Source organism: Rhinatrema bivittatum, chromosome 2, assembly GCF_901001135.1.
Source record: "Rhinatrema bivittatum chromosome 2, aRhiBiv1.1, whole genome shotgun sequence".
NCBI classification, from domain to species: Eukaryota; Metazoa; Chordata; class Amphibia; order Gymnophiona; family Rhinatrematidae; genus Rhinatrema; species Rhinatrema bivittatum.
Genome location: NC_042616.1, coordinates 225,448,802 through 225,472,247, shown reverse-complemented (window position 1 = coordinate 225,472,247; position 23,446 = coordinate 225,448,802). Strand labels below are relative to the sequence as shown.

Below are 23,446 nucleotides of genomic sequence, written 5' to 3'. Positions count from 1 at the left end.
TTTGGTCTTGTCTTAAAGGCTGAAATGTCTTGTTGGAAAAGTTTCAATAATGTAATGTTTGGCAGGCCACAGGATCGCCCCAGGACCCAGCTGCACTCACCCCAGGATGCTGCTAGCCTGTCCAGACACCATGCTGGCTTTTTCTTAGCACGGACACCGCTACTTATGCGTGTGCTCACTCTCCTCTCTGATATGTGCCGTGTGGTAGGAAACCCTCATTGGCTTGCCTGGATGATGTCACAGGAAGCTGGCTACCCAGCTGTCCCATTTACTGGCACCTCAGCAACAGTTCCTTCTGTTCCTGTGGTGCGTGTTTCATTCTCTCTATGCCTTGCCTCCTTGTCGCCTTGCCTTGCCTGTCCTGCTATATCTTGGTCCCCAGTGCCTTGTCTTTGTCATGTCTGTCTCTTTGCTGACCCTGGCCTCAGACTCAAGACTACTCTTCTGGACTGCTGCCTGCCCTCATCTTTGTCAAGACCTAGACGTTGACTGATCTCTGACTGCCCCAACCTCAGCCTGGACCTCAACACAGTTTGCTCGCTACCTGCCTGGACCTCTGTCCACTATTTGATTTTGTCTGACCACTCCTTACAGGTCTCTTGCCTAAGCCCTGTCAACCCCTAGAACCTAAAGGCTCAACCTGCGGGGATGGGGCTGGTATAGGTGAAACCCTAGAACCAGTCCTAATAAGAGTGAGTCTACCTGCTGTCAGCGTGGGCCTGGTCGTTTTGGCTGCTAGACTGCATCAACCAAGCCACAGCCCAACGGCTCACATCCATGACAAAGATTAAATTTAAAAAAAAAAAAATGGAAGTTATATGGACCTGTTGAATCAAGTCACAATATGGAAGACCAGGAAAAATCTGATGGAACTGCCCCAAAACTGATCAAATTTGCAAAACAGAGAGCCTACAGATCACCATGATCAATCTGCTGAAAAGTTTAGCTGACACAGGAGTAGTCCACAGTGCAGTGTTGATTGCAAAACAATGATCTGCATGGGAGAGTTGCCACAAGTCATTGCTTAATGTATGTAAATCAAAACCATGATAAACCTGAATCTTTTTGGAGCAATTTTCTTAAAACAAAAATTGAACTGTTCAGCCTCTATCATACAAGATATATTTTGGAGAAAAAAGTGAAGCATTTGAGAAGAATACTTTGCCAGCTATTAAACACTGGGTGGATCTGTTATCCTTTGTGGTTGTGGCATCCAGTGGCACAGAGAATTCTGCTAGTCAGTTGTTTAAAACTGTAAAATTTCTTACACTCTGTCCTGATTGTTCAAGTTCTGATCTTGGAAATAAGATCTCAATACAGTCTTTACCAATTCTTTTGCTCAAAAAATTCAAACAATTTGACATTCCTTCCATGAAGAAGTTAAAAGGTTCCCTCATGTGTTGGGAAAATTTTGAGTATGTTTCACAAATAGAAATTATTCAAATAATTCACAAATTGAAGAATTTTAAGTATCTTAGATCCTTATAATTTTAAAAATACGTGACAATTTAGCTTCCTACTTAATCAAATTAGTGAATTCATTCCTTGCTAAAAGATTTCCCTGACCAACTCGAAGCTATAGTTATTCCAAGTTCCTGAATGTAATCCACTTTGAAGTTCCTGAAAAAGCAGAATATAAATTCAAAAACCTCACAGCTTGATTTGAATGATCCATTAAACCACTGCCCTATATCCTTCCATAATTCTGGCAAAAGTAGTAAAGAAATCAGTACAGACTCAATTACAGCAATTTTTAGTTGATCGTCATTCTTGACCTTTACCAGTTTTGGTTTTGCCTGAATAATACTGAAAATTTACTGGACTGATTTTTTTTTTTCCTGACACTGTTTTGAGATGTCCAGTAATGCTAAAATTTAATTACTGGATATCTCAGCTGCATTCAATGCAGTAAACCAGATGTGAAAAAACTGGGGGATAGGCTCCCAAGGGGAGCTTGCTTGAACATTCCTGAAGGGAGGGCACACTGTTTGCACAGGGAAGAAAAAATGGCTGAAGCTCAGCATCATGGAAAGAGGGAGCCACCAGAACATCAAGCATGAACCACTTAGCTGTGCATCTTGCGGTGGGCCCAGGAGAGGAGCTGCTTCTGCTGTGGCAGTCCCAGGGGGGGAGATGCTTACTCTGTAGTAGAACTGGACAGGGAACAGGCACTTCAGTGTTCTACAGCCCGGGCAGAGCTGCTGCCCTCAGGCCTCGGCCCAGGAGGATTTCCGTTTCATGCTTCTGAGTCCCTACACAGGGAGACATCACAGCTGTTGCCTGCCCAGGGTAAAGAAATCATGAAGTTGATGGGAATGGGTGAAGAAGGAGAAATTGGGGAAAGGTAAAGAGGAAAAATTGTAAAAAAAAAAAATAAACAAATAAAAAAATAGGCAAATCAAAACATGAGAAAGATGAGAAAAATTCATAAATATTAAAAATATGAAAAATTAAGGCCCGATTTTTTTTTGTTGGCCCACACGTGCAAGAAACAGATTACATGAGTCCCATTGTGCCAGGGGATTGCTACTTGCTACTGCTCCTTTGAAGGAGCAAAAGATTAAAAAAAAAAAAAAAATAGGGGTACCTAGGGTAGGGATAGGGGGCAGGTAAGGAAGGGGAAGGGAGGTTAGGGGGGTAGGCAAGTTCCCTCCCAGTCCACTCCATAATTGGAACGAACTGGGAGGGAACTGGGGAAGCAGAAGGATGCGTCGCCATGCGACTTTTGTATATGTCTGCCCCCCTTATGCGCGCCGCCCACAATTTTATAACATGTGCGCACCAGGTAGCACGCACACATCGATGCACGCACCTTTTTTCTTTTTTTTTTCTTTTTTTAATCTACCCCTTAAGTGCTAGCTAAAATTTTTTAGGAGCCAAGAAAAACGCCATCCTACCCTGCCAATTGTTTTTTTCACTAAGTTTTTGGAAACATTTTCCAGCCTTTACTATTGTAATATGTGGCTTGTGTGTCTGGGTGTGGTGTGGACTATGTGTCTGGTGTGCTTTAGTTTGTGTGGTCTGTCTACCTGTATGGTACTTTTCTGCTTGTTTGCTTGAGTGTGTTTGTCTTCTGTCTGTGGGTGGTGTATCGGTTTGTGTTTTTTCTGTGTAGCTGTGGTGTCTTCTCTGCCAGTCTGGGTGTTGGGTTTCTGCCTCTCTGTGGGATGTCTGTCTGCGTATGGGGTGTTTGTCTTTGTGTCTGTTTGGGTATGGGTTCTCTGGTTATCTGTGGTGTGCTCTGCTTGTCTGGGTGTGGGGTGTCTGCTTCTCTGTGCCTGTATTTGAGTGTGAGCTCACTCCTTTCAGCACCTTGAAGAGAGAGAAAATGAGGGCTTTGAGCCACTGGTTGGCAATGTGCCTTCCTGGTGAATACCCTTAGCGCCAGTGTGTGGGTGTAATTAATATATATAATCTATATAGAGATAGATATAAATATAAAATGCTTATGTTGGTTGGTCACATTGTCATGTCTATGGCAATCAGGTGGTGCTCTGAACAGTAGAAAGTGCACTATGCAAAGACAGTATGTTCTGCAAAGATCTCTCAGGTACCTTCACACAGACACACACTCTTCTCTTAATTTGTTAATAAATGAAAAATATCTTTTCCACATTTTTGGTTTTGAAAATTTACATCAGTTGTGAACAAGACAACCCAAGCAATGCCAGGTACATTTTGCTAATGTTCTCTATCTGTAAAACCCAGTCTCTCAGGCTTGCACACACATGCATTCACACAGGCTCCTCCCCACACACACACACCAAAGGGAGCTTTCTTTAGCCAGTGGCTCAAAACCCCCATTTTGTTTCTCTTCAAGCTGCAGAAAAGAGCAAGCTGACACATACATTGACACAGAGTAAACACCCCATATCCAAACACACAGAGAAAGCAATGCGCGCGTGCACACACACACACACACACACACACACACACACACACTTACTTTTTTATATAATAACCCATCTTGGGGGGCCCTAACCAACTGCATGAATAAAAGGGGAGGCCACAGCTCAAAAAGTTTGTTCAACCTTGCAGTAAACTATGAAGCATTACTACATTGCCTTAAAGGTAAGATATATCTGACAAGTGTTTAAATGGTTTACCTCCGATTTGAGTAATTGCAAGTTTCAAAGATCTATAATCAAGAGTCAAGCTGGCATATAACATTCACAGCTGTTTTGCAAGGGTTGGCGTTGTCCACCCTTTTGTTTGTCTCTGACCAATGTGTAATTTACTTGCCAATCTTGGGGTAGACTACAGACTCCACTTGTATACAGTTCTTTGTACTGGTAACTATTGTTGTAAATGCCTTAGATTGAGTAGGACATTGCCTAAGCTCCATCCAAAAATGGATGCATAATAAATTGGCTGTCAACACTGGGAAAACAAGCATGATACTGAGTAGATTTCCTTCTGATGATTTTCCAATCGCCTTTAAGTTTAGGGATTGGAAAAGTAACATTTCCTTAATCAGAAGAGATCTAGAATCTGATTTGTCCTTTGCTTTTATTAAAATGAGCATTGTGTGGTCTATAACAATTTTTATCTGCAGCTGACTTTCATGCTGTTACACAATCATTGGTAATCTCGAATAGATTACAGTTTGCATTGGTGTTCCCACATACATGCTTAGATGTCTACAAGCTGAACAAAATACAGCTGCTACTCTTTTGACTAGTTCTAGATTATATAACCATATTACTCCAGTTCTATGCACTTTACACTGGCTTTCCCATACACCTGAGAATCCAGTTTAAAATTGTCATCTTGATTTACTGTGCATTAAGGGGTAGATTTTCAGAGGGTTACGCGCGTAACCCCCGAAAACCTACCCCATCTGCGCGCGCCGAGCCTATCTTGCATAGGCTTCCGGTGCGCGCAAAGCCCCGGGATGCACATAAGTCCCGGGGCTTTCCGGGGGGGGCTGCAGTCATGGTTCCGGCCCGGGGGCGTTCCAGGGGCATGGCTGCGGCCTCCGGACCAGCTCCCAGACCAGAACATGGCAGCCAGCCCTTTCGCGACAAAGGTGGGGGGTGTGTGTAGATAGGGCCGGTGGGGTGGGTTAGGTGGGGGGAGGCCGGAGGGAATGGAGGCCGGCTGCTCGGCATGCACAGGCTGCCGATGTTGGGCAGCCTTGCGCGCGCCGACCCCGGATTTTAACAGATACGCGCGGCTACGCGCTTATCTATTGAAATCCCGTGTACTCTTGTTCGCGCCTGGTGAGCGAACAAAAGTACGCGTGTGCGCAACTTTATAAAATCTACCCTAAGTGAAGATATTCCTGTATGTGTTAATTCATTATTGCAATTTACTACATGTTCCTAATGTTCGTTTAGAAGGTACTAGAGTGAGAACCTTTTTTGTTGCCGGTCCAATACTATGGAATAGTTTGCCAAATGATATTCGGAAAATTGAATGTTACTTTCAGGAAGCAGATAAAAGCATTCTGTTTTAAATAAGCATTTAAAACATGCAAATAAGCATTTGGCATGGAGGCTTGATTCATTTTGATAAGATTCATACATAATCTTTGGGGCTGATTTGATTGTTTACTGTTTTTAATTTTGATTTTAAGTTTGAATTATGTATTAATCTTATGTATTCATGTTTTAAATTGTTTAATACTGGTTTGATTTTATGTCTTTGTAATACTGTTTTATCTTATATCTAGATTATTATGTAAATTTGTTACCCACCGAGAACTTGGGATTGTGCGGGTTATAAATCAAGAAATAAAATAAATTGTGTGGGTGGAAGGAAGAATGGATTCAACCAAATATCAACATATCCTAGAAGCTAATGTCCCACAGTCAGTGAAGATCCTGAAGCTGAAAAGAGGTTGAATATTTCAGCAAGACAATCCAAAATGTACCTCAAAATCAACCATGAAGTACTTACAGGAAAGGGAGATGGTTTTGGAATGACCTTCACAGTACCTAAACTTCAATATTAATGAAAATCTGTGGGGAAATCTCACATGCAGTGCATGTGAGGAGACCTAATAATGAGCTAGAAGAGTTCCACAAGGGAGAATGGGAAATATTTTCAAAAGCAAGACTAGAAAAACTTAGCTGGCTACAGAAAATGTTTGGTATCTGTTACTTCTGCTGAAGGAGTTATCAAGTATTGATCGAAGGGGTGTCCAGACTTTTGCACATGCCATATTCACTGTTTTATTTCCAATCTCTTAAAATCAGCAGATAGTAATTTTGCATTAAACTTGCAGAAAGATGTCATCTTAACTTTGTACCATGTAGAGGTTGTCTGCTACTGTTCACTTAGATTCATCGAAACAGTTTGACCAGGGAAGCCTAAACGTTTGCACACAACTGTATATATCATATATGGCATACATGTATCTGCTTAAAATGTTTTTCATTTCCTGTTAATATTAAAACAACTTTGATTCTAGAAAGTCAGTTTCAGCTAATATTTGAATCTTTTCTGGAGAAGACTATTATAGAAGAAACATTCTTCATATTTACCCAAATAAGTTAGCAAAATTAAGAACTGTGTGTTCCTATGGCTTATCTGGAGGCATTGTCTGTTCTGAAACGTTTATATGTGCTGTATATGCTATACTATAATAAAAAAGAAGTTTTTTTTAAATATAATTCATCATATCATATATATGGTAATTTGATTTAGGTTACCTGAGCTCCACTGACTTACCACTTGGTGTGCACCTGTCCATAAAACTTAGAGCATATTGTAACAACTGGTATTTTTTCCAGCAGTAATTAATTAAAAAATGTATTGATATAGTTCCATCTAAAATAACTTACAGGACTGCTCTCACTAGTCTCGTGTACTATTTTCTGTGCTTTCCCTCTCTGACAGTGTAATCTCCCCCCCCCCCCCTTTAATTAGTTTTACTTAAAAGGTGTTAAGAATCTGATCTCAAATTTCTGTGCAGTTTTCCTCTTATACTACAGTTCTGCTTTTGGAACAGACTTAAATGTTTTGGATGCTAGTCCTCTTGCAACAGTCTGGAACCAATTACTTCAGTAGGTAAACTTATGCAATCTTTGAAAACAAAAATGTCCATGTCCTGTAAAGTGATTGCGTAGTAGTCTAACAAATATGGAAACCATCTTTACAATGTTTTTGTAATACAACTAAGCATACTTTCTCCAAAAATGTTTCATTGTTGTAGTTTATGGCTTCAGTCTTGCATCTTTAACTCTTTTATGTAGCCTTATACAACAGTGAACTACCATTGCAGTGAAATGGACCCATCAGGAACTGAAGTCCTACAGTCAGAGTGTTCTGTTCATGAATCTAGTCAGCCATCTTCAGGGAACAGTCCACAGAAAGTAAGTAGTTCGAGCTCAAGTTTATTGAATTAGGCAACTTGTGTAAATTATACATTTTTAAAAAATGAATTGATTGAGAAAACATTTGTCCATGATTGATAAAGCATGATTGAAAAAGCAAATGATTGAACAAATTGATTTTATTTCAAATTGAGTGAAAGATTGGTACAGGGAAGATAGTTTGGGTCTATTCTGTATAAATGACTTGCATTTGTTGAGAGTTACTGCAGTCTTCAACCAGCATTTTAACCATAATTGATGCTAAACTCTGGAAAAAGGTATAATCTGTACTGTCCCATAAACCATACAAGATGGGATGGGTAAACCCTGGAAGGAATGAAAGACCAAGGCTGTCCAGGTAATGGTGTATAGGAAATATCAAACAAGGACAAAGGCTTGGAAAAAAGGAAAACCAAAATTCAAAGTAATAGGATATGCAGCAGATGTCTTGGAAAATGGCATGTGCAAATGGTTGAAGTCTTAACAAAATTATTAATGGAAATTAGCATTTATACTGAATAAGAAATATTGGACCATGCAAGGGCAAATAAGGCCTTTTTCATATAGCAGGGCTTGACTAGAAACCAACTCATTATAGGGAATGAAGTAGGAAAAGGAAGTAATACAGGCTCAGATTTCTTATTTGGTAAATACGTCCAGCAGAAAATTGCTCTCAAAGTGCCCCATAGACTAATAAGCCAACTATAGTCATGCTAGTTGACAGTCCTCATAGAAGGGGGTCCTCAGACCTTTTGGCTTAGAGGATAGCTTCTCAATCTTCACTGCCTGCATGCTCTTGGGGCCAATGGCCGCAATCCCTGTAGCTAGAAGGATCGTGCTTGGGCCCCAGGCATATGTAGCAGAGCACAAGGCCATCTGTTACTGACATTACCTTGCCACACTGGCAGGATTTAAACCCAGTTTCCTGTATGTACCCGGATCAGTCCAGACCATGGGATTGAGCCTCCTATCCAGCAGATGGAGACAGACTGAAAGGGTATCCTATATCAGGACAGAGTATTTGTCTGTCTCCAGCAGATGCAGGCAGCTCACCCTGTGGTTCCCTGGCTTTTTCTTCCTTAGCCTTTGCCCTGTTGGGCTTCTTACTTTATTTCTGTCAAGATCAAGCAAGTATTATTGTTCTTTTAATGTAAGTTTATAAAAAAAAAAAATTTTTTTGACTCTGTTTCTCTTCAGGAGACAGTGCTGTTTCCTCTCTCTTGGGAGCCTAGGGGTGCTTTGCCCCTTGTGTAATACAGCCTAGGCCCCCTATTCCCGGTGTACCTTAGCTGTGGGGGTGATACTGATGGTCCAGTCACTCCCCCCTAGACAGCTGCCTCTCTCCCAGGATGCTTCATTACCCGGTGCTGTCAGCAGGGACGTTTCATTCCCCTGCATTGCTCAGTTTAAAAAAAAAAAAAAATTAGAGAATCTTGGGGCACCATTCATTACTGGGTGTCCGTTTTACCTCTGCAGCTTTTATTTATAGACAGGAGCGAGCATGGTTCATTCTCCTGCTCAAGCTCCTTCAGGCACTGCAGCTCAGCTGTTTGTATTTTTTTTCTCTGCCTCGCAGTTTTTTTTCTTCATGCCGCGTTCTAACCTGTGCCTTGCCTGCGGGGAGTCTTCCATTCGGCTCTCCCGCGAAGGGCTTTGTTCGGGGTGCCTGCTGGGGGGAGAAGGCCCCTCCTTAGCAGCGAATAAAGCAGTGCCCCTGGGCAGGTCCTCTAGACGCTTGGTCAGGCCGTTCCCGGGTCGGCAAACCGCGGGAATGGCTGCCATCTTGGGAATATTGGCAGCTCCTGTTTCAGGGCTGCAGGAGACGGAGGAGCCTGACTTCACTGTTTCACCCCCCAATTTGAGCCCCGTGCAGTCTCCAGATGAGGGTACTGACACACCCCCCCCCCCCCCCCCCCGGGAAACCCAGACCTAGTTTCTCCTCGGAATTTGTGCTTCTAATGCACAAATCCAAGTTTACAAGAGGAGGTGGACCCTCCCCCAGGTCCCCCTCCTCCTAAAATACCTCGGATGCTCTCCCCGCCCACTCCCGTGGCACCAGGTGCGCAGGGGTCTATCAGGGTGCGGGTGGTCCCTGGGGTTCTCCCCCTTCAGATCCTCCTGCTCCATTGGCGGTTCCGGATGCGGATTTGTCAGGCCCCCCCCCCCCCCCCCGAGTTCTCAGCTTATTTCAGAGGGAGGAACTGTAACTGCTCATCCCTGTCATCATTCAGCAGCTGGGAATTGAGTCCTTCAGTGGATGCCGGCTTGCATGGACCCAGTCCTGGAGGGACTCAAGGCTCTTCCACACACTTTCCCGTTCCATCACATGCATAAGCTGATGCTTCTCCGGGAATGGGAGGCTCCAGAGTCGGGGCTTCGAGTGTGGAGGGCTATGGATAAGCTCTATCCTCTTCCTGAGGAGTGCCTGGACATTCTGAAAATTCCTAAGGTGGATTCTTCTGAGTCAGCGGTCACCAAGCACACCACTATTCCGGTGGTGGATGCTAAGGCCCTGAAAGATGTTAGACCGCAAGCTCGAATTCTATCTCAAGCGCATCTTCGAAGTCTCTCATGCAGCAGGCAAGCCTTAGGTGGATTCAACAATTGCTCAGCACCCAGGACCTCCCGTCTGCAGAGGCAGAGCAGGCTGAAAGGTTGGAAGGCGCTATAGCATATGGGGCTGATGTCCTTTACGACTTGATCTGTGTCCAAGCAAAAGTGATGGTTTCAGCTGTCTCGGCCAGACGGCTTCTCTGGTTCCGCAATTGGTTGGCTGACTCATCTTCCAAGTCGCAGTTGGGCACGCTTACTTTTAAAGGTAAGTTGCTTTTTGGCGAGGACCTGGAGCAGCTTATTAAATCCTTGGGGAAGAACAAGGTCCATAAACTGCCTGAGGACCACCCGAAACAGTCGAGAGCCTTCTTCCCTACACATGCCTGCTTCCGGGGTCAGTAAAGATATAATCCTTGGGCAAGAGGAGCCTTCTCTAGAGGAAGTTCTTCCAGATCTCAGTCCTGGTCTCAGTCCTTTCGGGGCCGCCGCACCTTCCGAGATGGTATTCCACAACGTTCCACCGCCAAGCCCGCCTCCTAATGAGTTTCGGCTGGCCCATTCCTCCATTCCAAACTTAGGTGGTTGTCTGTCTCTGTTCCTAGAGGAATGGGTCAGAATCACATTGGACCAGTGGATCCTCGAGATAATTGAGAGAGGCTACGCTTTAGAATTTGCTCGAGACCTATCGGATCTGCACATAGTCTCTCCGTGCGGACATCAGAAGCGGGCTGCCATATGCCAGACTCTCGCCAGGCTCCAGGGGCTGGGGGCCATAGTCCCGGTGGAGGACAAGACGCCGGCCAGTATTCCATCTACTTCATGGTGCCAAAAAAGGACAGTTCTTTCCGCCCCATTTTGGACCTCGAGAGAGTCAGCCGGGCCCTCAAAGTGCCTCATTTTCGAATGGAGACCCTGAGGGAGGTAATAGCGGCTGTGTTCACCTCTGAGAATATCTGGCCTCTCTCGACTTTACACACATCTCTGATGCTCGTAACAGATTGGTATCTCCGATTCAACATCTTGGGACAACACTTTCATTTCCGGGCTCTGCCCTTCGGTCTCGCCACAGCACCACGCACATTTACCAAGGTCATGGTGGTGGCGGCCGCTCTCCAGGAAGGAGTCCTAGTCCCCCCTTACATGGATGATTGGCTAGTGCGGGCCAAGTCGGAGACTCTATGCAAGCTGGCAGTCGACCGCGTCCTTGCTCTTCTCACTTTGCTGGGGTGGATAGTCAACTTTCCCAAGAGCAATCTGCAGCCCTCCCAGGTCTTGGAATTCCTTGGGGCTCTCTTCGATACCCGAGTCGGCAAGGTGTTCCTGTTTGAACGCTTGAGCATTCAAGCTGATGGACCAAGTCTGAAATCTCCTTTCCATGCCTCTTCCTACAGCGTGGGACTACCTTCAAGTTCTGGGACCATGGCTTCCACTATCGACCTGGTCCCCTGGGCTTTTGCACATATGCGTCCTTTACAGAAAGCTTTGCTATCCCACTGGAAACCGGTGTTGGAACAGTTTCGGACGCCACTCCCGCTCTCCGACTCTACCATCAGCGACATACAGTGGTAGCTATCGCTCAAGCACCTTCCGAAAGGAATCTCCCTACAGACTCCGCAGTGGATTGTAGTCCTGACGGATGCCAGCCTCTCCGGGTGGGGAGCAGTCTGCCAGTCTCAAGCTCATCAGGGAGATTGGTCCCCAGTCCAATCCCACTGGCACATCAATCACCTGGAGACCCGGGCGGTTCGTCTGGCTCTCAAAGCCTTCCAACTGCTGATTCGCCGCAAGGCGGTGTGCGTGCTCTCGGACAATTCCACCACGGTGGCTTATATCAATCGACAGGGGGGCACCAAGAGTCGCCTGGTGGCCCTAGAAGCCAGCAAGTTCTTCACCTGGGCGGAGTGCCACCTGGAGCACCTAGCAGCTTCCCACATAGCGGGCAAGGAGAATGTACAAGCCGATTTCTTGAGTCGCCAGCGTCTCGACCTGGGTGAGTTGGAGTTGTCCGGTGCGATGGAGCTGATTGTCAGCAGGTGGGGTCCTCCCCACCTGGACCTGATGGCAACCTTGGGCAACGCCAAATCTCCCAGATTCTTCAGCCACTGGAGGGAGCACTGCTCAAAAGGAGTAGATCCACTAGTCCTCCCCTGGCCCCGCAACGTCCTTCTCTACGTGTTCCCTCCGTGGCCCCTAGTGGGAAAGGAAAGGTCCTCAGAAGAATAGAACCTCACAGGGGTCCGGTCACCCTCGTAGCTCCCGAATGGCTCCGCAGACTGTAGTTCGCGGATCTGGTAAACCTGGCGACAGACAGCCCTCTCAGTCTCGGTCATCTTCTGCGCCGGCAGGGTCCCTTATCTTTCAACCAGGCGGATTGCTTCTGTCTAGTGGCCTGACTTTTGAACGGCGGAAACTAAGAAAGAAGGGATACAAGGAGGAAGTTATATACACTCTCTTGTGTGCCCACAAGACTTCTACTTCACTCGCCTATATACGGGTCTTGAAGGTTTTCGAAACTGTCTGTGCAGCCTTTCCAAGGGCCTTTCGTTCGGTTCGCTTCGGGTACAGGAGTCCGCTCTCGGTGCCCTCCTGGGTGATATTGACGGTTACGCGGTTGCGTCTCATCCAGATGTTGTCCGGTTCCTCAAGGGCGCCAAGCATTTGAATCCGCCTCTTCGTTCCACTTGTCCTTCATGGAGTCTTAATTTGGTCCTCCGGGCTCTCTGTCAGGCGCCCTTCGAGCCCCTCTGTCGGTCTACTCTTAAAGATTTGGCGCTTAAGACAATTTTCCTGGTCTATCTGCTCCGCCACACGGGTGTCTGAGATCCAAGCATTGTCTTGTAGGGAACTCTTCCTATGCTTTTCGGACTCAGGAGTCTCCCTCAAGACTGGTCCCGTCTTTCTTACCGAAAGTTGTTTCTTCTTTTCATGTCAATCAGTCGGTGGAGCTCCCCGCGTTCTCTCCTGAGGATATAGCGAGTACGGTTGGGGGTGATCTTTGTCATCTTGATGTAAAGCGCGTCTTACTGCGTTATCTTCAGGTCACCAATGACTTCCGTGTCTCGTATCGTCTTTTTGTCCTGTGGAGCGGTCCCAATAGGGGCAGACAAGCCTCTAAGGCTACAATTGGTTGATGGAGGCGATTGTGTCGGTCTATATCTGTCAAGGCCGAGCGGTTCTGGAGGGCCTAAAGGCCCATTCCTTACGTTCTCAGGCTACTTCTTGGGTGGAGAGTCAATCGGTCTCTCTGCAGGAAATATGCAGGGCAGCTACGTGGAAATCTCTACATAAATTTGCTCGTCATTACCGCCTTGATGTACAGGCGCTAGTATTTGGTTCCTTTGGTCGGCAGGTGCTTCGAGCGGGACTGTCTCGGTCCCACCCTGTTTAGGGAAGCTCTGGTACATCCCATGGTCTGGACTGATCCAGGTACGTACAAGGAAAGGAAAATTAGTTCTTACCTGTTAATTTTCGTTCATGTAGTACCACGGATCAGTCCAGACACCCTTCCCTATACTTCCTGCCGTCCGCTCGAAGCTTCCTTCCTCTTTTTGCTGGATATGGAATGTTTTTAATCTGTGATTATAATTAGAGACACCAGAAGCATCTCTTTGACAATGGACATTCATGCAAGAGCGATCATATACAGAGTCCATTCATTGTTTGCTATTGTTAAAGTTTGAGTTCTCTTGTGTTGCGACAGTTGGTCTTCGATGGCTTCGCCCCGCCTACCTCTCACTAATTGCGGCTCCTCCCACTCACTTCGGACTACTGGCTGCCACGGAGTCTGTTTGCTGTCCTCTCCGGCGTCCCTGGACCGGCTTTGGTGGTGCCTCCCGCCATGCTCCTCCAAGGTACCTTAGGGCACGCGCATGCCGCCCTCATCTTTATTTCTATGTTGGCGCGAACCTCAGGGGCGCCCCTCTGATATGACGTCATGCTGCCTGGATATTTAAGCCTACAGTATTTGCTAGCTCATTGTTAGCAACAGTATCTCTACGGATGGGATTTGCTCTCCGTACCGAAGCTGCTCTGCCACTCCAGCGCTAGCTGGAACTCTTACACCCTTCGGGGTTGCTAACGGGGTACTCGCTCCTTGAGGGCCCAAGTTCCCTGAGTCGCTGCCTGCATCTTCAAACCTTTCTACTTGGAAGACTTCACTAACAGTTTCCATCTATGAGTACAATTACCATCTATTCCACAGTACTGCTTCACTGGAACCAGATACTCGCTCCTCGAGGGCCTGCCCTCTGTTCCGGTGACAGACCTCGTGTCTAGTGGAATCTCTGTTACTGCTACATGAGTACAATACAACTGAATCTCTCTGCTCTAAGGGATCAGGTACTCACTCCTTGAGGTCCTGCTCTCCCTGTCTTGGAGCTTCTCCTAATTCTACCCTGGACTCTGAATGCTTCTTATTGTGTACTCATAACTCTGTCTCTTTCCACTACAGCATAGCCTAGCAGAGGATTTGCTGTTCCAGCATTCTGTGGGAGACCTGCCCAGCCGGGCTCAACATCCACTACTCACAACTGCCACCTCTGGTGGTTTCCAAAACTGTTTAATAAAAGATTCAAATCTGTTTGTGTATCCAGCGTCTAGCCTGACACTGTGGTCCCTCATGGGACTGCCCCCCCCGTGGGCGTGGTCAGCTGCCACAATGTCCAAGGATCCACCCAAACATCAATAACCATAACATCTTGTTACTTGCTCAAGTTCTCTTGTTACTTGCTTGATCCATTACTGTTTATCTTTATACTTTTCTGCTTTGACAATGGTTATGCTGAAGGGCTGCAGGGTAGGCTCTGTCCTGATATAGGATACCCTTTCAGTTTTAGTCTTTCCATCTGCTTGACAGGAGGCTCAACCCCAGAGTCTGGACTGATCCATGGTACTTCAGGAATGAAAATTAACAGGTAAGAACTAATTTTCCTGTGGTCTTGGCATCTTCACCTTGCTGTTTTAACAGCAAGCACTCACAAAGAGTTAACTTGTAGTCAACAACAAGTCTTGATCTCTGTTCATGTCACCACAAGCTCCCACAGGTTAGTCTCGAGTTAGAGCTAACACTGAGCTTCAGGATGTCAGCTAGGGGCCTATGGGACCTGGAATGGAGCTGTTGCCCTTTTCTTGAGTGGAATTCTTCCAGGGATTACAGACTTTTCTACAGGGCTGATCATATGAGTCAATACCTACTAGTTTAGGTCCATGCGCTCAGTTCTTCTTTGTCTTCTACCACAGTGAAACACCATGGTGCTGCACAGCTTGACAAGGTTTGAATGCATGTGGATCAAGATGATGCAGATGATGGCTGTGGCTCCCCTGTTGAAGTGGAGATTCCCCTAGATTTGGAGCCACATAGAACTTTTCTCCATTTCTTTCATGGAGATGAATTTTCTGAGCCTGATCTTTGACTATGAAGACACTGGGGACCCCCTTTTGGTCACCGTACACAAGGCTTCATGTTTTTCTCCTGGATGCAATTCAAGAGTTGGTTGACCTAAAATGAAGTGCGTCAGAGGCGTCCTTCTCCAGCTGCTGGCAGGAATGACTGAATGTAGTCCTTGGGTGATCCATGTAGGCTGCTGATCCTGGAGACTCTCCTGAGTTCTACCCAGGCAGGAGTTTCCTGTCGTTTTACCGATCAGTCAGCATCGATGGAGGTTCAGACGGTGCAGAAATCAAAGACCTCATTGTTCCTGTGGGAGGGAGGAGAGTTCATCCTTCCCACATTCAAAGGAGCTAGTCTCTATGGGTGGGGGCCTGGGCAGGACAGCCTCCCCTCCTGCTTGCCTTTGGCAGTGCAGTCTTCTTGTGAGAGAGGGTGAGCAGGAGCTTTTGCAAGCAGCTTGCTGCCGCACCATCAGTTCCAATGCAGAGTAATAAATGCTCGTGCACATCTGTGACCAGCGTACCGTTGATCTGATGCATCAATATCAGGACTGCATTGGGGACAGGACTGCTGTTGAGCGCCATGGTCACCCTTGACGCCATCGAAGTGCCTGGTCACCACCTATGCCATCAGGGTTCATGACCGGCCTTGATGCCATAGAGCCTTCTGTGCTGTAGGCAGCTGTGGACGTGGAGTCTCATGCACTGGAGTCATTGATCGCCTTCTTCCTCGATGTGGCGGAATAGTGGCACCAAATTCTTGTCAGGGACCAGATTTGCCATTAAGCACCATCTATGCCCTCGATCCCATCAAGGTGGATGAATGACAACCCTTGATGCCGTCTATGTGCGTTGCGTTGATGCTGCAGCAGCCTTTAATGTCATCAAGGTGCGTGGCCTGATGGCATATTGTGGCACTGCCCCAATACCATCGACACACTCAATGCTATAGAGGTACGGCTGCCAAAGAGGCCATCGGGCCACTGATGCCTTTCTTTGCAGCTTTTGATTGTCAAGCACCACCATCAAGACACTGGGATCACCAGTGAGCGCCCTCGTTGTCCTCGAGGCCATCGACCGCTGGGGCTCCTGAGAGCCCTCACGTGCCACTGAAGCCCTCGAGTGACAGGGATTTCGGCCTTGAACGGATCGCGTGCCAGGATCGCCATTTACTCATCCAATATCATCACCCATGTGTGAGGACTAGCACCCTGATGTCCTTGGAGAGCTGTTACAAGTAAGCAACTCTGCTTTCTGCAGAACTGTATAGCTTGCAGTGTGTTTGAGCTCACTTTGGCTGTGTTTAGACTTGTGGAAAATGTTTTTGCTCTTCATGGTGATTGCAATTTTTTCTTTCAATCTGTCGCTGGGTCTGTCTTGGTGCCTTCCCGTAGTGTCCTTAGTCAGAGTTTTCAGCGTTTTGGATAAGTTTTCCTTTCACAGTCAATTTCCCCCTGTGGTGGTGGTGCCTTGTTGCCTGCCAGCCATCGACAACTGCCACCATCGCTTTAGTCTTTGCGGCCCTTTTGTTTTGCCCTGTCATGGCCATGTCCAGTTCTCGCTGATGCCCCTGGAGCTTGAGGACCATGTCTATCACTGATCTTCATAAGGTATGTATTCTCTGCCCGGGGGCATCACATGACATCCGGGGATTGCCACTTATGCACCCAGATGACCCCTGAAGGGATTTAAGCTTTGACTCGACAAGATGGACCAGCTCTTTGGGTTGAAGTCCAAGGCATCGGCTGCATTGGCACCGAAGGACCTTGGAGCCAGACCAGTGAACACCACGCCATCAACATTGGTGGGACCATCTGTTCTGTCAGTGTCACCGGTGGATACAGGCGCTGGAGACATTGTCTATCTCCTCCGGACCTAGGATGTCTGATTTGTCATCTTCGACCTCTGAACCTGTGAAAGATTGGGCTGAGCATCAAGGGAAGCCTAAGAAGCATCGGCACCGGGTGCAGGGATGCACCGGCTTTTACCATGATACCCCCCCTAAGGAGAGCTCTCTGCAACAGTTTTCGCCGTTCCTGGTGCCAGTGGCCGATCCCCCTAGCGGGTCTAAAAAAAAAAAAAAATCTGGTCACCCTTCCTTCCTCCCAGTGGTGTTGGCATAAACAATGTTTGAGGAGGTGCTGGAGCACTGAGTCCAGCTGGCAGTGGAGCGTGTGCTGGAGGGCTTCGGTCCTGTGGCAGCGGACCTGATGCTGCCCGTCCTCATACCACTTCTGGAGAAGCTTAATTTACTCATCGGTGTGTTACTGACCCAGTTGGCGCCAGTTCCCAGGACAGCATCAGTGCCCAGTGGGGCACAAAAGCCTCCCCGTGCTGATCCTGTGGTTGTTGCCAATTCCTCAGAGGAGGAAGCTTCACTGAGGCAGGCAGAGATGCCGGGGCCTCTTGCCGCCCCCCCCCCCTGTCCATTTTTACTGGGGTCTGCACCTAGGACCCCATCCCCTGCCGCATACAGTGATGAGTGTCCCTATGACCCCTGGGGATGATCCTCAGTCTTCCTCTGAGGACTCTGATGGTCTCCCCTCAGACCCTTCTCTTCCAGAGGAACAAAGAAAGTCTTTGCCTGAGGACTTTACCTTTGCAGGGTTTGTGATGGTGGAGGCCATCCCATTTCAACTTTTGACAGAGAGGATGTCTGGCACAAAATGCTAATGAGATTGTGGTGGTTCTGGTACATGAGATCCTTAAGGAGTTGCTGCTGAGGATATGGGAATACCTCCTACAGTGCCTTCCATTAAGGTGGACAGGATTTAGCTTGTTCAGAAGGCTGCCAGATTTGATAAGCATCAGCTACCCCGCCAGTTGGTTGTCAAATATGCTTTCAAGAGGGCCAAGTGCTTTTTTATCCATTCCCTGGCACCCCGGTGGAAGGGCCACAGAGTAGTGGATGCTCTTGGGAAGATGGAATTCCAAGGTGTCATGCTTTATTGCCTGCATCCCTGCCTACCAGCTCTACATGAGCCAATCCTCATGGGACATCTAGAAGCAGGTGCAGGAGGTGGCTGAGCAGCTGCCTCAACAGCAAGACACCCTCATGTCACTGGTGCACAAAGGTCTGAAGTGAGGGAAACACAAGGTCCGTGCAACCTACGATGTCAAAATGGCATAGTGTGTCTACAGCAGGAATTGGCATGCACAAAATGTCATTGCTGTGGACCCTGGATCTCTGGAGGTACAGGAATGACTCACTGATGTGCTGTGTACTGGAAATCTCTTCGGTGATAGGGTGGGGGATGCCATGATCTTACTTCGGGACCAAAATGAGACCTTCCAACAACTCTCCGCCAATACTCCAGAACCATTCTCTTCATCCAGGAGACCCTCGAGAATGGGACCAATGAAATCTTTCTTTTGCCAGATGAAGTAATATCCTCTGCCACTTCATGCCTGTCAACACCATCAGAGCTCCCATGGTGGTCTCAGGCAGCAGAGAGCCCCCAAACACCAGCCAGCACCTTGGTCAACTCCGGAGATGGGGATTTCATTGGGCCATAGGGAGTGTAAGCCAGTTGCCCATATCAAGGATGATGGACCCTTCAGTGGGGGGCAGGCTGCATTTTTTTTGTTAACCAATGGCCCAGTGTAACCTCTGACCAATGGGTTCTGTCCATAGTCTACCAAGGGTACCAATTGAATCTAATGGATGTTCCGCCAAATTGTCCTCCATGCAGGCTGGTAGCACGTCAGGAGGTACTATAAGCGGAGCTATCCTCCCTCTTAACGTCCAGAGCAGTTGCGCCCATATCACCAGGGCAAAAAGGGCGGGGATTCTATTCCAGGGCTTCTTGATTCCAAAGAGAATAGGAGGATTCCGTCCCATCCTAGACCTAAAGGGTTTAAACAAGTTTCTAAAAAAGAGAAGTTTAAGATGGTTTCCCTGGGTACCTTGATCCCCCTTTTGCAAAAAGGGGACTAGCTTAGCTTCCTCAACCTAAAGGATGCATACACTCATATCTAGATCTTTCCTGGTCACAGGAAGTGTTTCCAATTTGTGGTGGGAACACAGCACTTGCAGTACCGAATGTTGCAGTTCAGGCTTGTGTCCGCCCCGCAGTCAAAAATGCCTGGCTATGGTAGTGGCACACCTCCGCACAACGGAGTGCATGTATTCCCATATCTGCATAATTGCCTTGTCAAGAACACATCTTAGGCAGGGGCCATTAAGTCCATGCACTTCACCATTCAGGTATTGGATTCACTAGGGTTTGTTCTCAACTACCCAAAGTCCCATCTCGGCCCGTCACCTTAATTGGAATTCATAGGAGCCCTGCTAGACACGGCTGAGGCCAAGGTCTTTCTGCCCTGCCAGAGGGTCATTGCCGTGGCGGCCATTGCAGCAGATATTCAACAGAACCAGCAGGCCCATGTTGAGGCTGATTGGCCATATGGCCGCAACCGTCCATGTTGCTCCCTTGGTGCATTTACACATGCACAGAGCCCAATGGACCCTGAGGTCACAGTGGCACCAGGCCACTAGGAGCCTCCAGGTTTGCATCTGAGTCACCCCGTCTCTCTGGGACTCATTGTCCTGGTGGCAGCTCCTTTCCAATCTTGAACAGGGGGGTCTCGTTTTGGAGTCTCCCCCACACAAATTGTCCTAACCATAGATGCATCTACCCTGGGGTGGGAAGCTCATGTAGATGGACTTGGTACCCAGGGTCTTTGGTCCACTCAAGAATGCTCTTGTCAAATCAACTTCCTAGATCTTCGGGCGATCAGATATGCGCTATGGGCTTTCAGAGATCGGTTGGCCCACAAAGTTGTCCTGATCCAGACAGACAACCAGGTTGCCATGTGGTATGTCACCATGCAAGGAGGAATGGGATCGTATCTTCTGTGTCAGGAAGCGGTCCAGATCTGGTTGTGGGATGATGCTCAGGGCCATGTATCTGGCTGGAATTGGAGAATGTGGTAGTGGACAAGCTGGGTTGAGACCTCAGACCCCCCCCCCCCCCCAAGTGTGGTCCCTGGACCAGGTGGTAGCGAATTTGATATTCCGCCTCCTGGGGAACCCAGACGTAGATTTGTTCACATCCCCCTTCAACAGGAAGGTGCCTCAGTTCTGCTTGTACAGGTCAGACAGCAAATCAACCTCTGACTCCCTTACTAGTCATTGGGGCAAGGGTCTTCTGTATGCACTTCCTCTGATTCCCTTAGTAGCAAAGACTCTCCTGAAGCTTTGCGAGGACAGAGGGTCTATGATCCTCATAGCCCCTCATTAGCTGAGACAGGTCTGGTTTCCAATTCTACAGGCGTTGTCCTTCCAGAAACTGATCAGTTTGGGGACTTCCCCGATCTCATCACGCAAGATCAGGGCAGGCTGCGGCATCCCAACCTCCAGGCCCTGTTGGTCACAGCCTAGATGTGGAGAGGTTGATTCTGCAGCCACTTGATCTTTCAGATGATATCTGTCTTGGTGGCTTCTAGAAAACTTTCCACTAGAAAGTTCTGTGGACTGAAGTGGAGGAGATTTTTTCTGTGGTGTGAGTAGAAGGCCCTAGATCCATTCTCCTCACCCGCACAAAAACTGCTTCATTACCTTCTACACCTATCAGAGGCTGGCTTAAAAACCAACTCCATTAAAGTTCATCTGAGGGCTATTGGTATATACCATCATGGTATAGATGGTATGCCCGTCGCTGTACAGCCTATAGCTGTATGTTTCATGCAGGGCCTGCTTCAGTTGAATCCTCCCCTAAGGCCTCCTGCTATGCCTTGGGCCCTCAGTGTGGTTTTAGTTCAGTTGATGAAAGCTCCTTTTGAGCCGCTGTGCACCTGTGACCTGAAGTACCTGACCTGGAAGGTCATCTTTCTGGTGGCGGTCACTTCAGCATGCAGGATCAGTGAGCTCCAGACCTTAATGACATATCCACCTTTATATTAAGTTTTATCATGGCAGCGTGATCTTGAGTACACACACTAAGTTCCTACCTAAGGTGGTGACTGATTTCCATCTTAACCAGTCAATCGTTCTGCCAATAGTCTTTCCCAGACCCCATTTGCACCAGGGCGAATGTGCACTGCACAGTTTGGACTGCAAGTGATCCTTAGCCTTCTCTCTGTAGCGGACAGAAGCCCATAGACAATTCACCCAACTTTTTTTTTTCTTTTGATAAGAATCGGTTGGGTTTTGCCCTTGCCCAACAGACACTATCCAGTTGGCTAGCAGATTGTATTTCCTCCTGTTATGCCCAGGCGGCACTGCATCTTGGGGTCATGTCAAGACTCATTCTGTCAGAGCTATGGCAGCATTTGTAACCCACTTGCAAGCAGTTCCCTTGGAGGAGATCTATAAGACTATGATGTGGAGTTCTCTCCACACATTCACATCACATTACTGTCTGGATAGGGATGACCACGACAGTAGGTTCGGTCAGTCTGTCCTTCGGAAACTGAGGTATAGAACTCAAATCTCCCAACCTAGGGCTGCTTGTTTGGGTTTAGGCTGTCTCACTCTGTTACCAACAGCACCGATAGTGTTGTGTCCATTGACACCTGGTTTGGGTGTCTGTTGGTCCCCTTTTGTGTTGGGGAGCAGCCTGTAGCTAGGTATTCACCCATGTGTGAGGACTACCATCCTGCTTATTCTCGAAGAAAGCAGAGTTGCTAACATACAACAGGTGTTCTCCAAGGTCAGCAGGATGTTAGTCCCCACAAAACACCACCACCTCAAAGAGTTGGATTTCTCCTATTCTTTATTTTTAATCATAAATTCTATGTTAGGAGACTGAAGGGGGACTCTGTGTGGACGTGTGGTTTGACATGCTGTGCCTGCTAAGTGTTCCTAGTCAAAGTTCTAGAAACTTTGACATAGGTTTTCTGCATTGGGGCTCCATCTGATGATGTCACCTCATATGTGAGGACTGACATCCTGCTGTCCTTGGAGAACGCCTGTTACAGGTAAGAAACTCTTCATCACTCTTCTTTCTTCAGAATAGACTCCATTTACCACTACTTGCTGGCATCTCTCAGCCAATTTGTAATGCATTCCATCACCTTGGGACCCACTCTCGGGCTTCTCATTTTATTTATGAGCCTCCTATGTAGGATCATATCAAAAGCCTTGCTAAAATTAGTTAACCACATCAATTGTTCTTCCTTGATTCAGTTCTTTAGTCACCCAATCAAAAAAATTAGTGAAATTAGTTTGACAGGACCACCTTATGGTAAACTATGATGTCTCAGATCCTGTAACTCATTGGATTGCAGATAGTTCATTATCCATTCCTTAAGCAGTTTCTCCATTAATTTTCCCATCACCGATGTAAGGCTACCCAGCCTGTAGTTTCTGGCCACTACTTCCATCTCCAAGATAGCTATTGAATAGGTCCTTCAACAGACCTGCCAGCACTTCTCAGAGCAACTTAACTATTCTGGGATATATCTCCTTCAGTCCCATGGCCTTGTCCACTTTGTCTTTAGTTCCTCTCAAACACTCTTCAGTAAATGGGGATGTATGTATCCTACTTTCAGCTGTACTCTTGCTAGCCAGTTTCTTTAGTGAAAACAAGTATAATTAAATACTTTTGCTATTTCTTTACTTTTCTGCACATTTTATGCCTCTACTTTTAATTTTACAATGCCACTTCTGGTCTTTCTCCTTTCTCTAATATATCTGAAAATGTTCTGCCTTTTATTTATTTACAGTACTTAAAATACACCTATAATTCATTTCAAGTGGAGTACGAACATAAAACACAGTAAACAGTACAGCAAATCAATATAAAGCATTAAATGAAACTAAAAGTAAAAAAATTAAACTAAATCATCCAGTTAAAAATGCTTCTTCAAATAAAATTTATCTAGTGTGTAGCCAGATGGACTCAGGACCAATGGGTATGGTGTACTCCAGATAGCAGATGGGAGACGGAGTCAGATTTCAAAGCTGACGACAGCCTACATATACCGGTGCAGGAAGCTTAGCTTTTCAGTATTTCTGTCTCCTAAAGCAGATAGGGACACTCCTACACACTAGAATAGTGTTAGCAATTTTAAAACAAGAGAAAATTTACTTCAAGAAGAGCCCCGCTCTCCTGCGGTGATACCTAAGGGTCCCTCCCCCAGTTGAATTCCTGAGGTGATTTCCGAGATCCCTCAGAGGCAAGCCTTGGTCCGGTAGCCGGCTCACGGTGTGGACTTAGCCCCCCAGGGTGGCTGAGAGGCAG

The 23,446-nt window shown here is 47.0% G+C and overlaps 1 protein-coding gene across 5 annotated transcripts in view; it reads left to right on the top strand.

Annotated features, from left to right (window-relative positions):
* DAZL (deleted in azoospermia like) overlaps positions 1–23,446 on the top strand; it is a 533,025-nt gene that overhangs the window by 379,172 nt on the left and 130,407 nt on the right. For 4 of the 5 annotated variants that reach the window (XM_029589246.1, XM_029589250.1, XM_029589247.1 and 1 more), the window contains one exon: positions 7,200–7,319. The exons of the other annotated variant lie outside the window; for it this stretch is intronic. In XM_029589246.1, the coding sequence (XP_029445106.1) occupies positions 7,200–7,319 (120 nt within the window). The remainder of the gene's footprint in view (positions 1–7,199; positions 7,320–23,446) is intronic. 5 annotated transcript variants of the gene reach the window in all.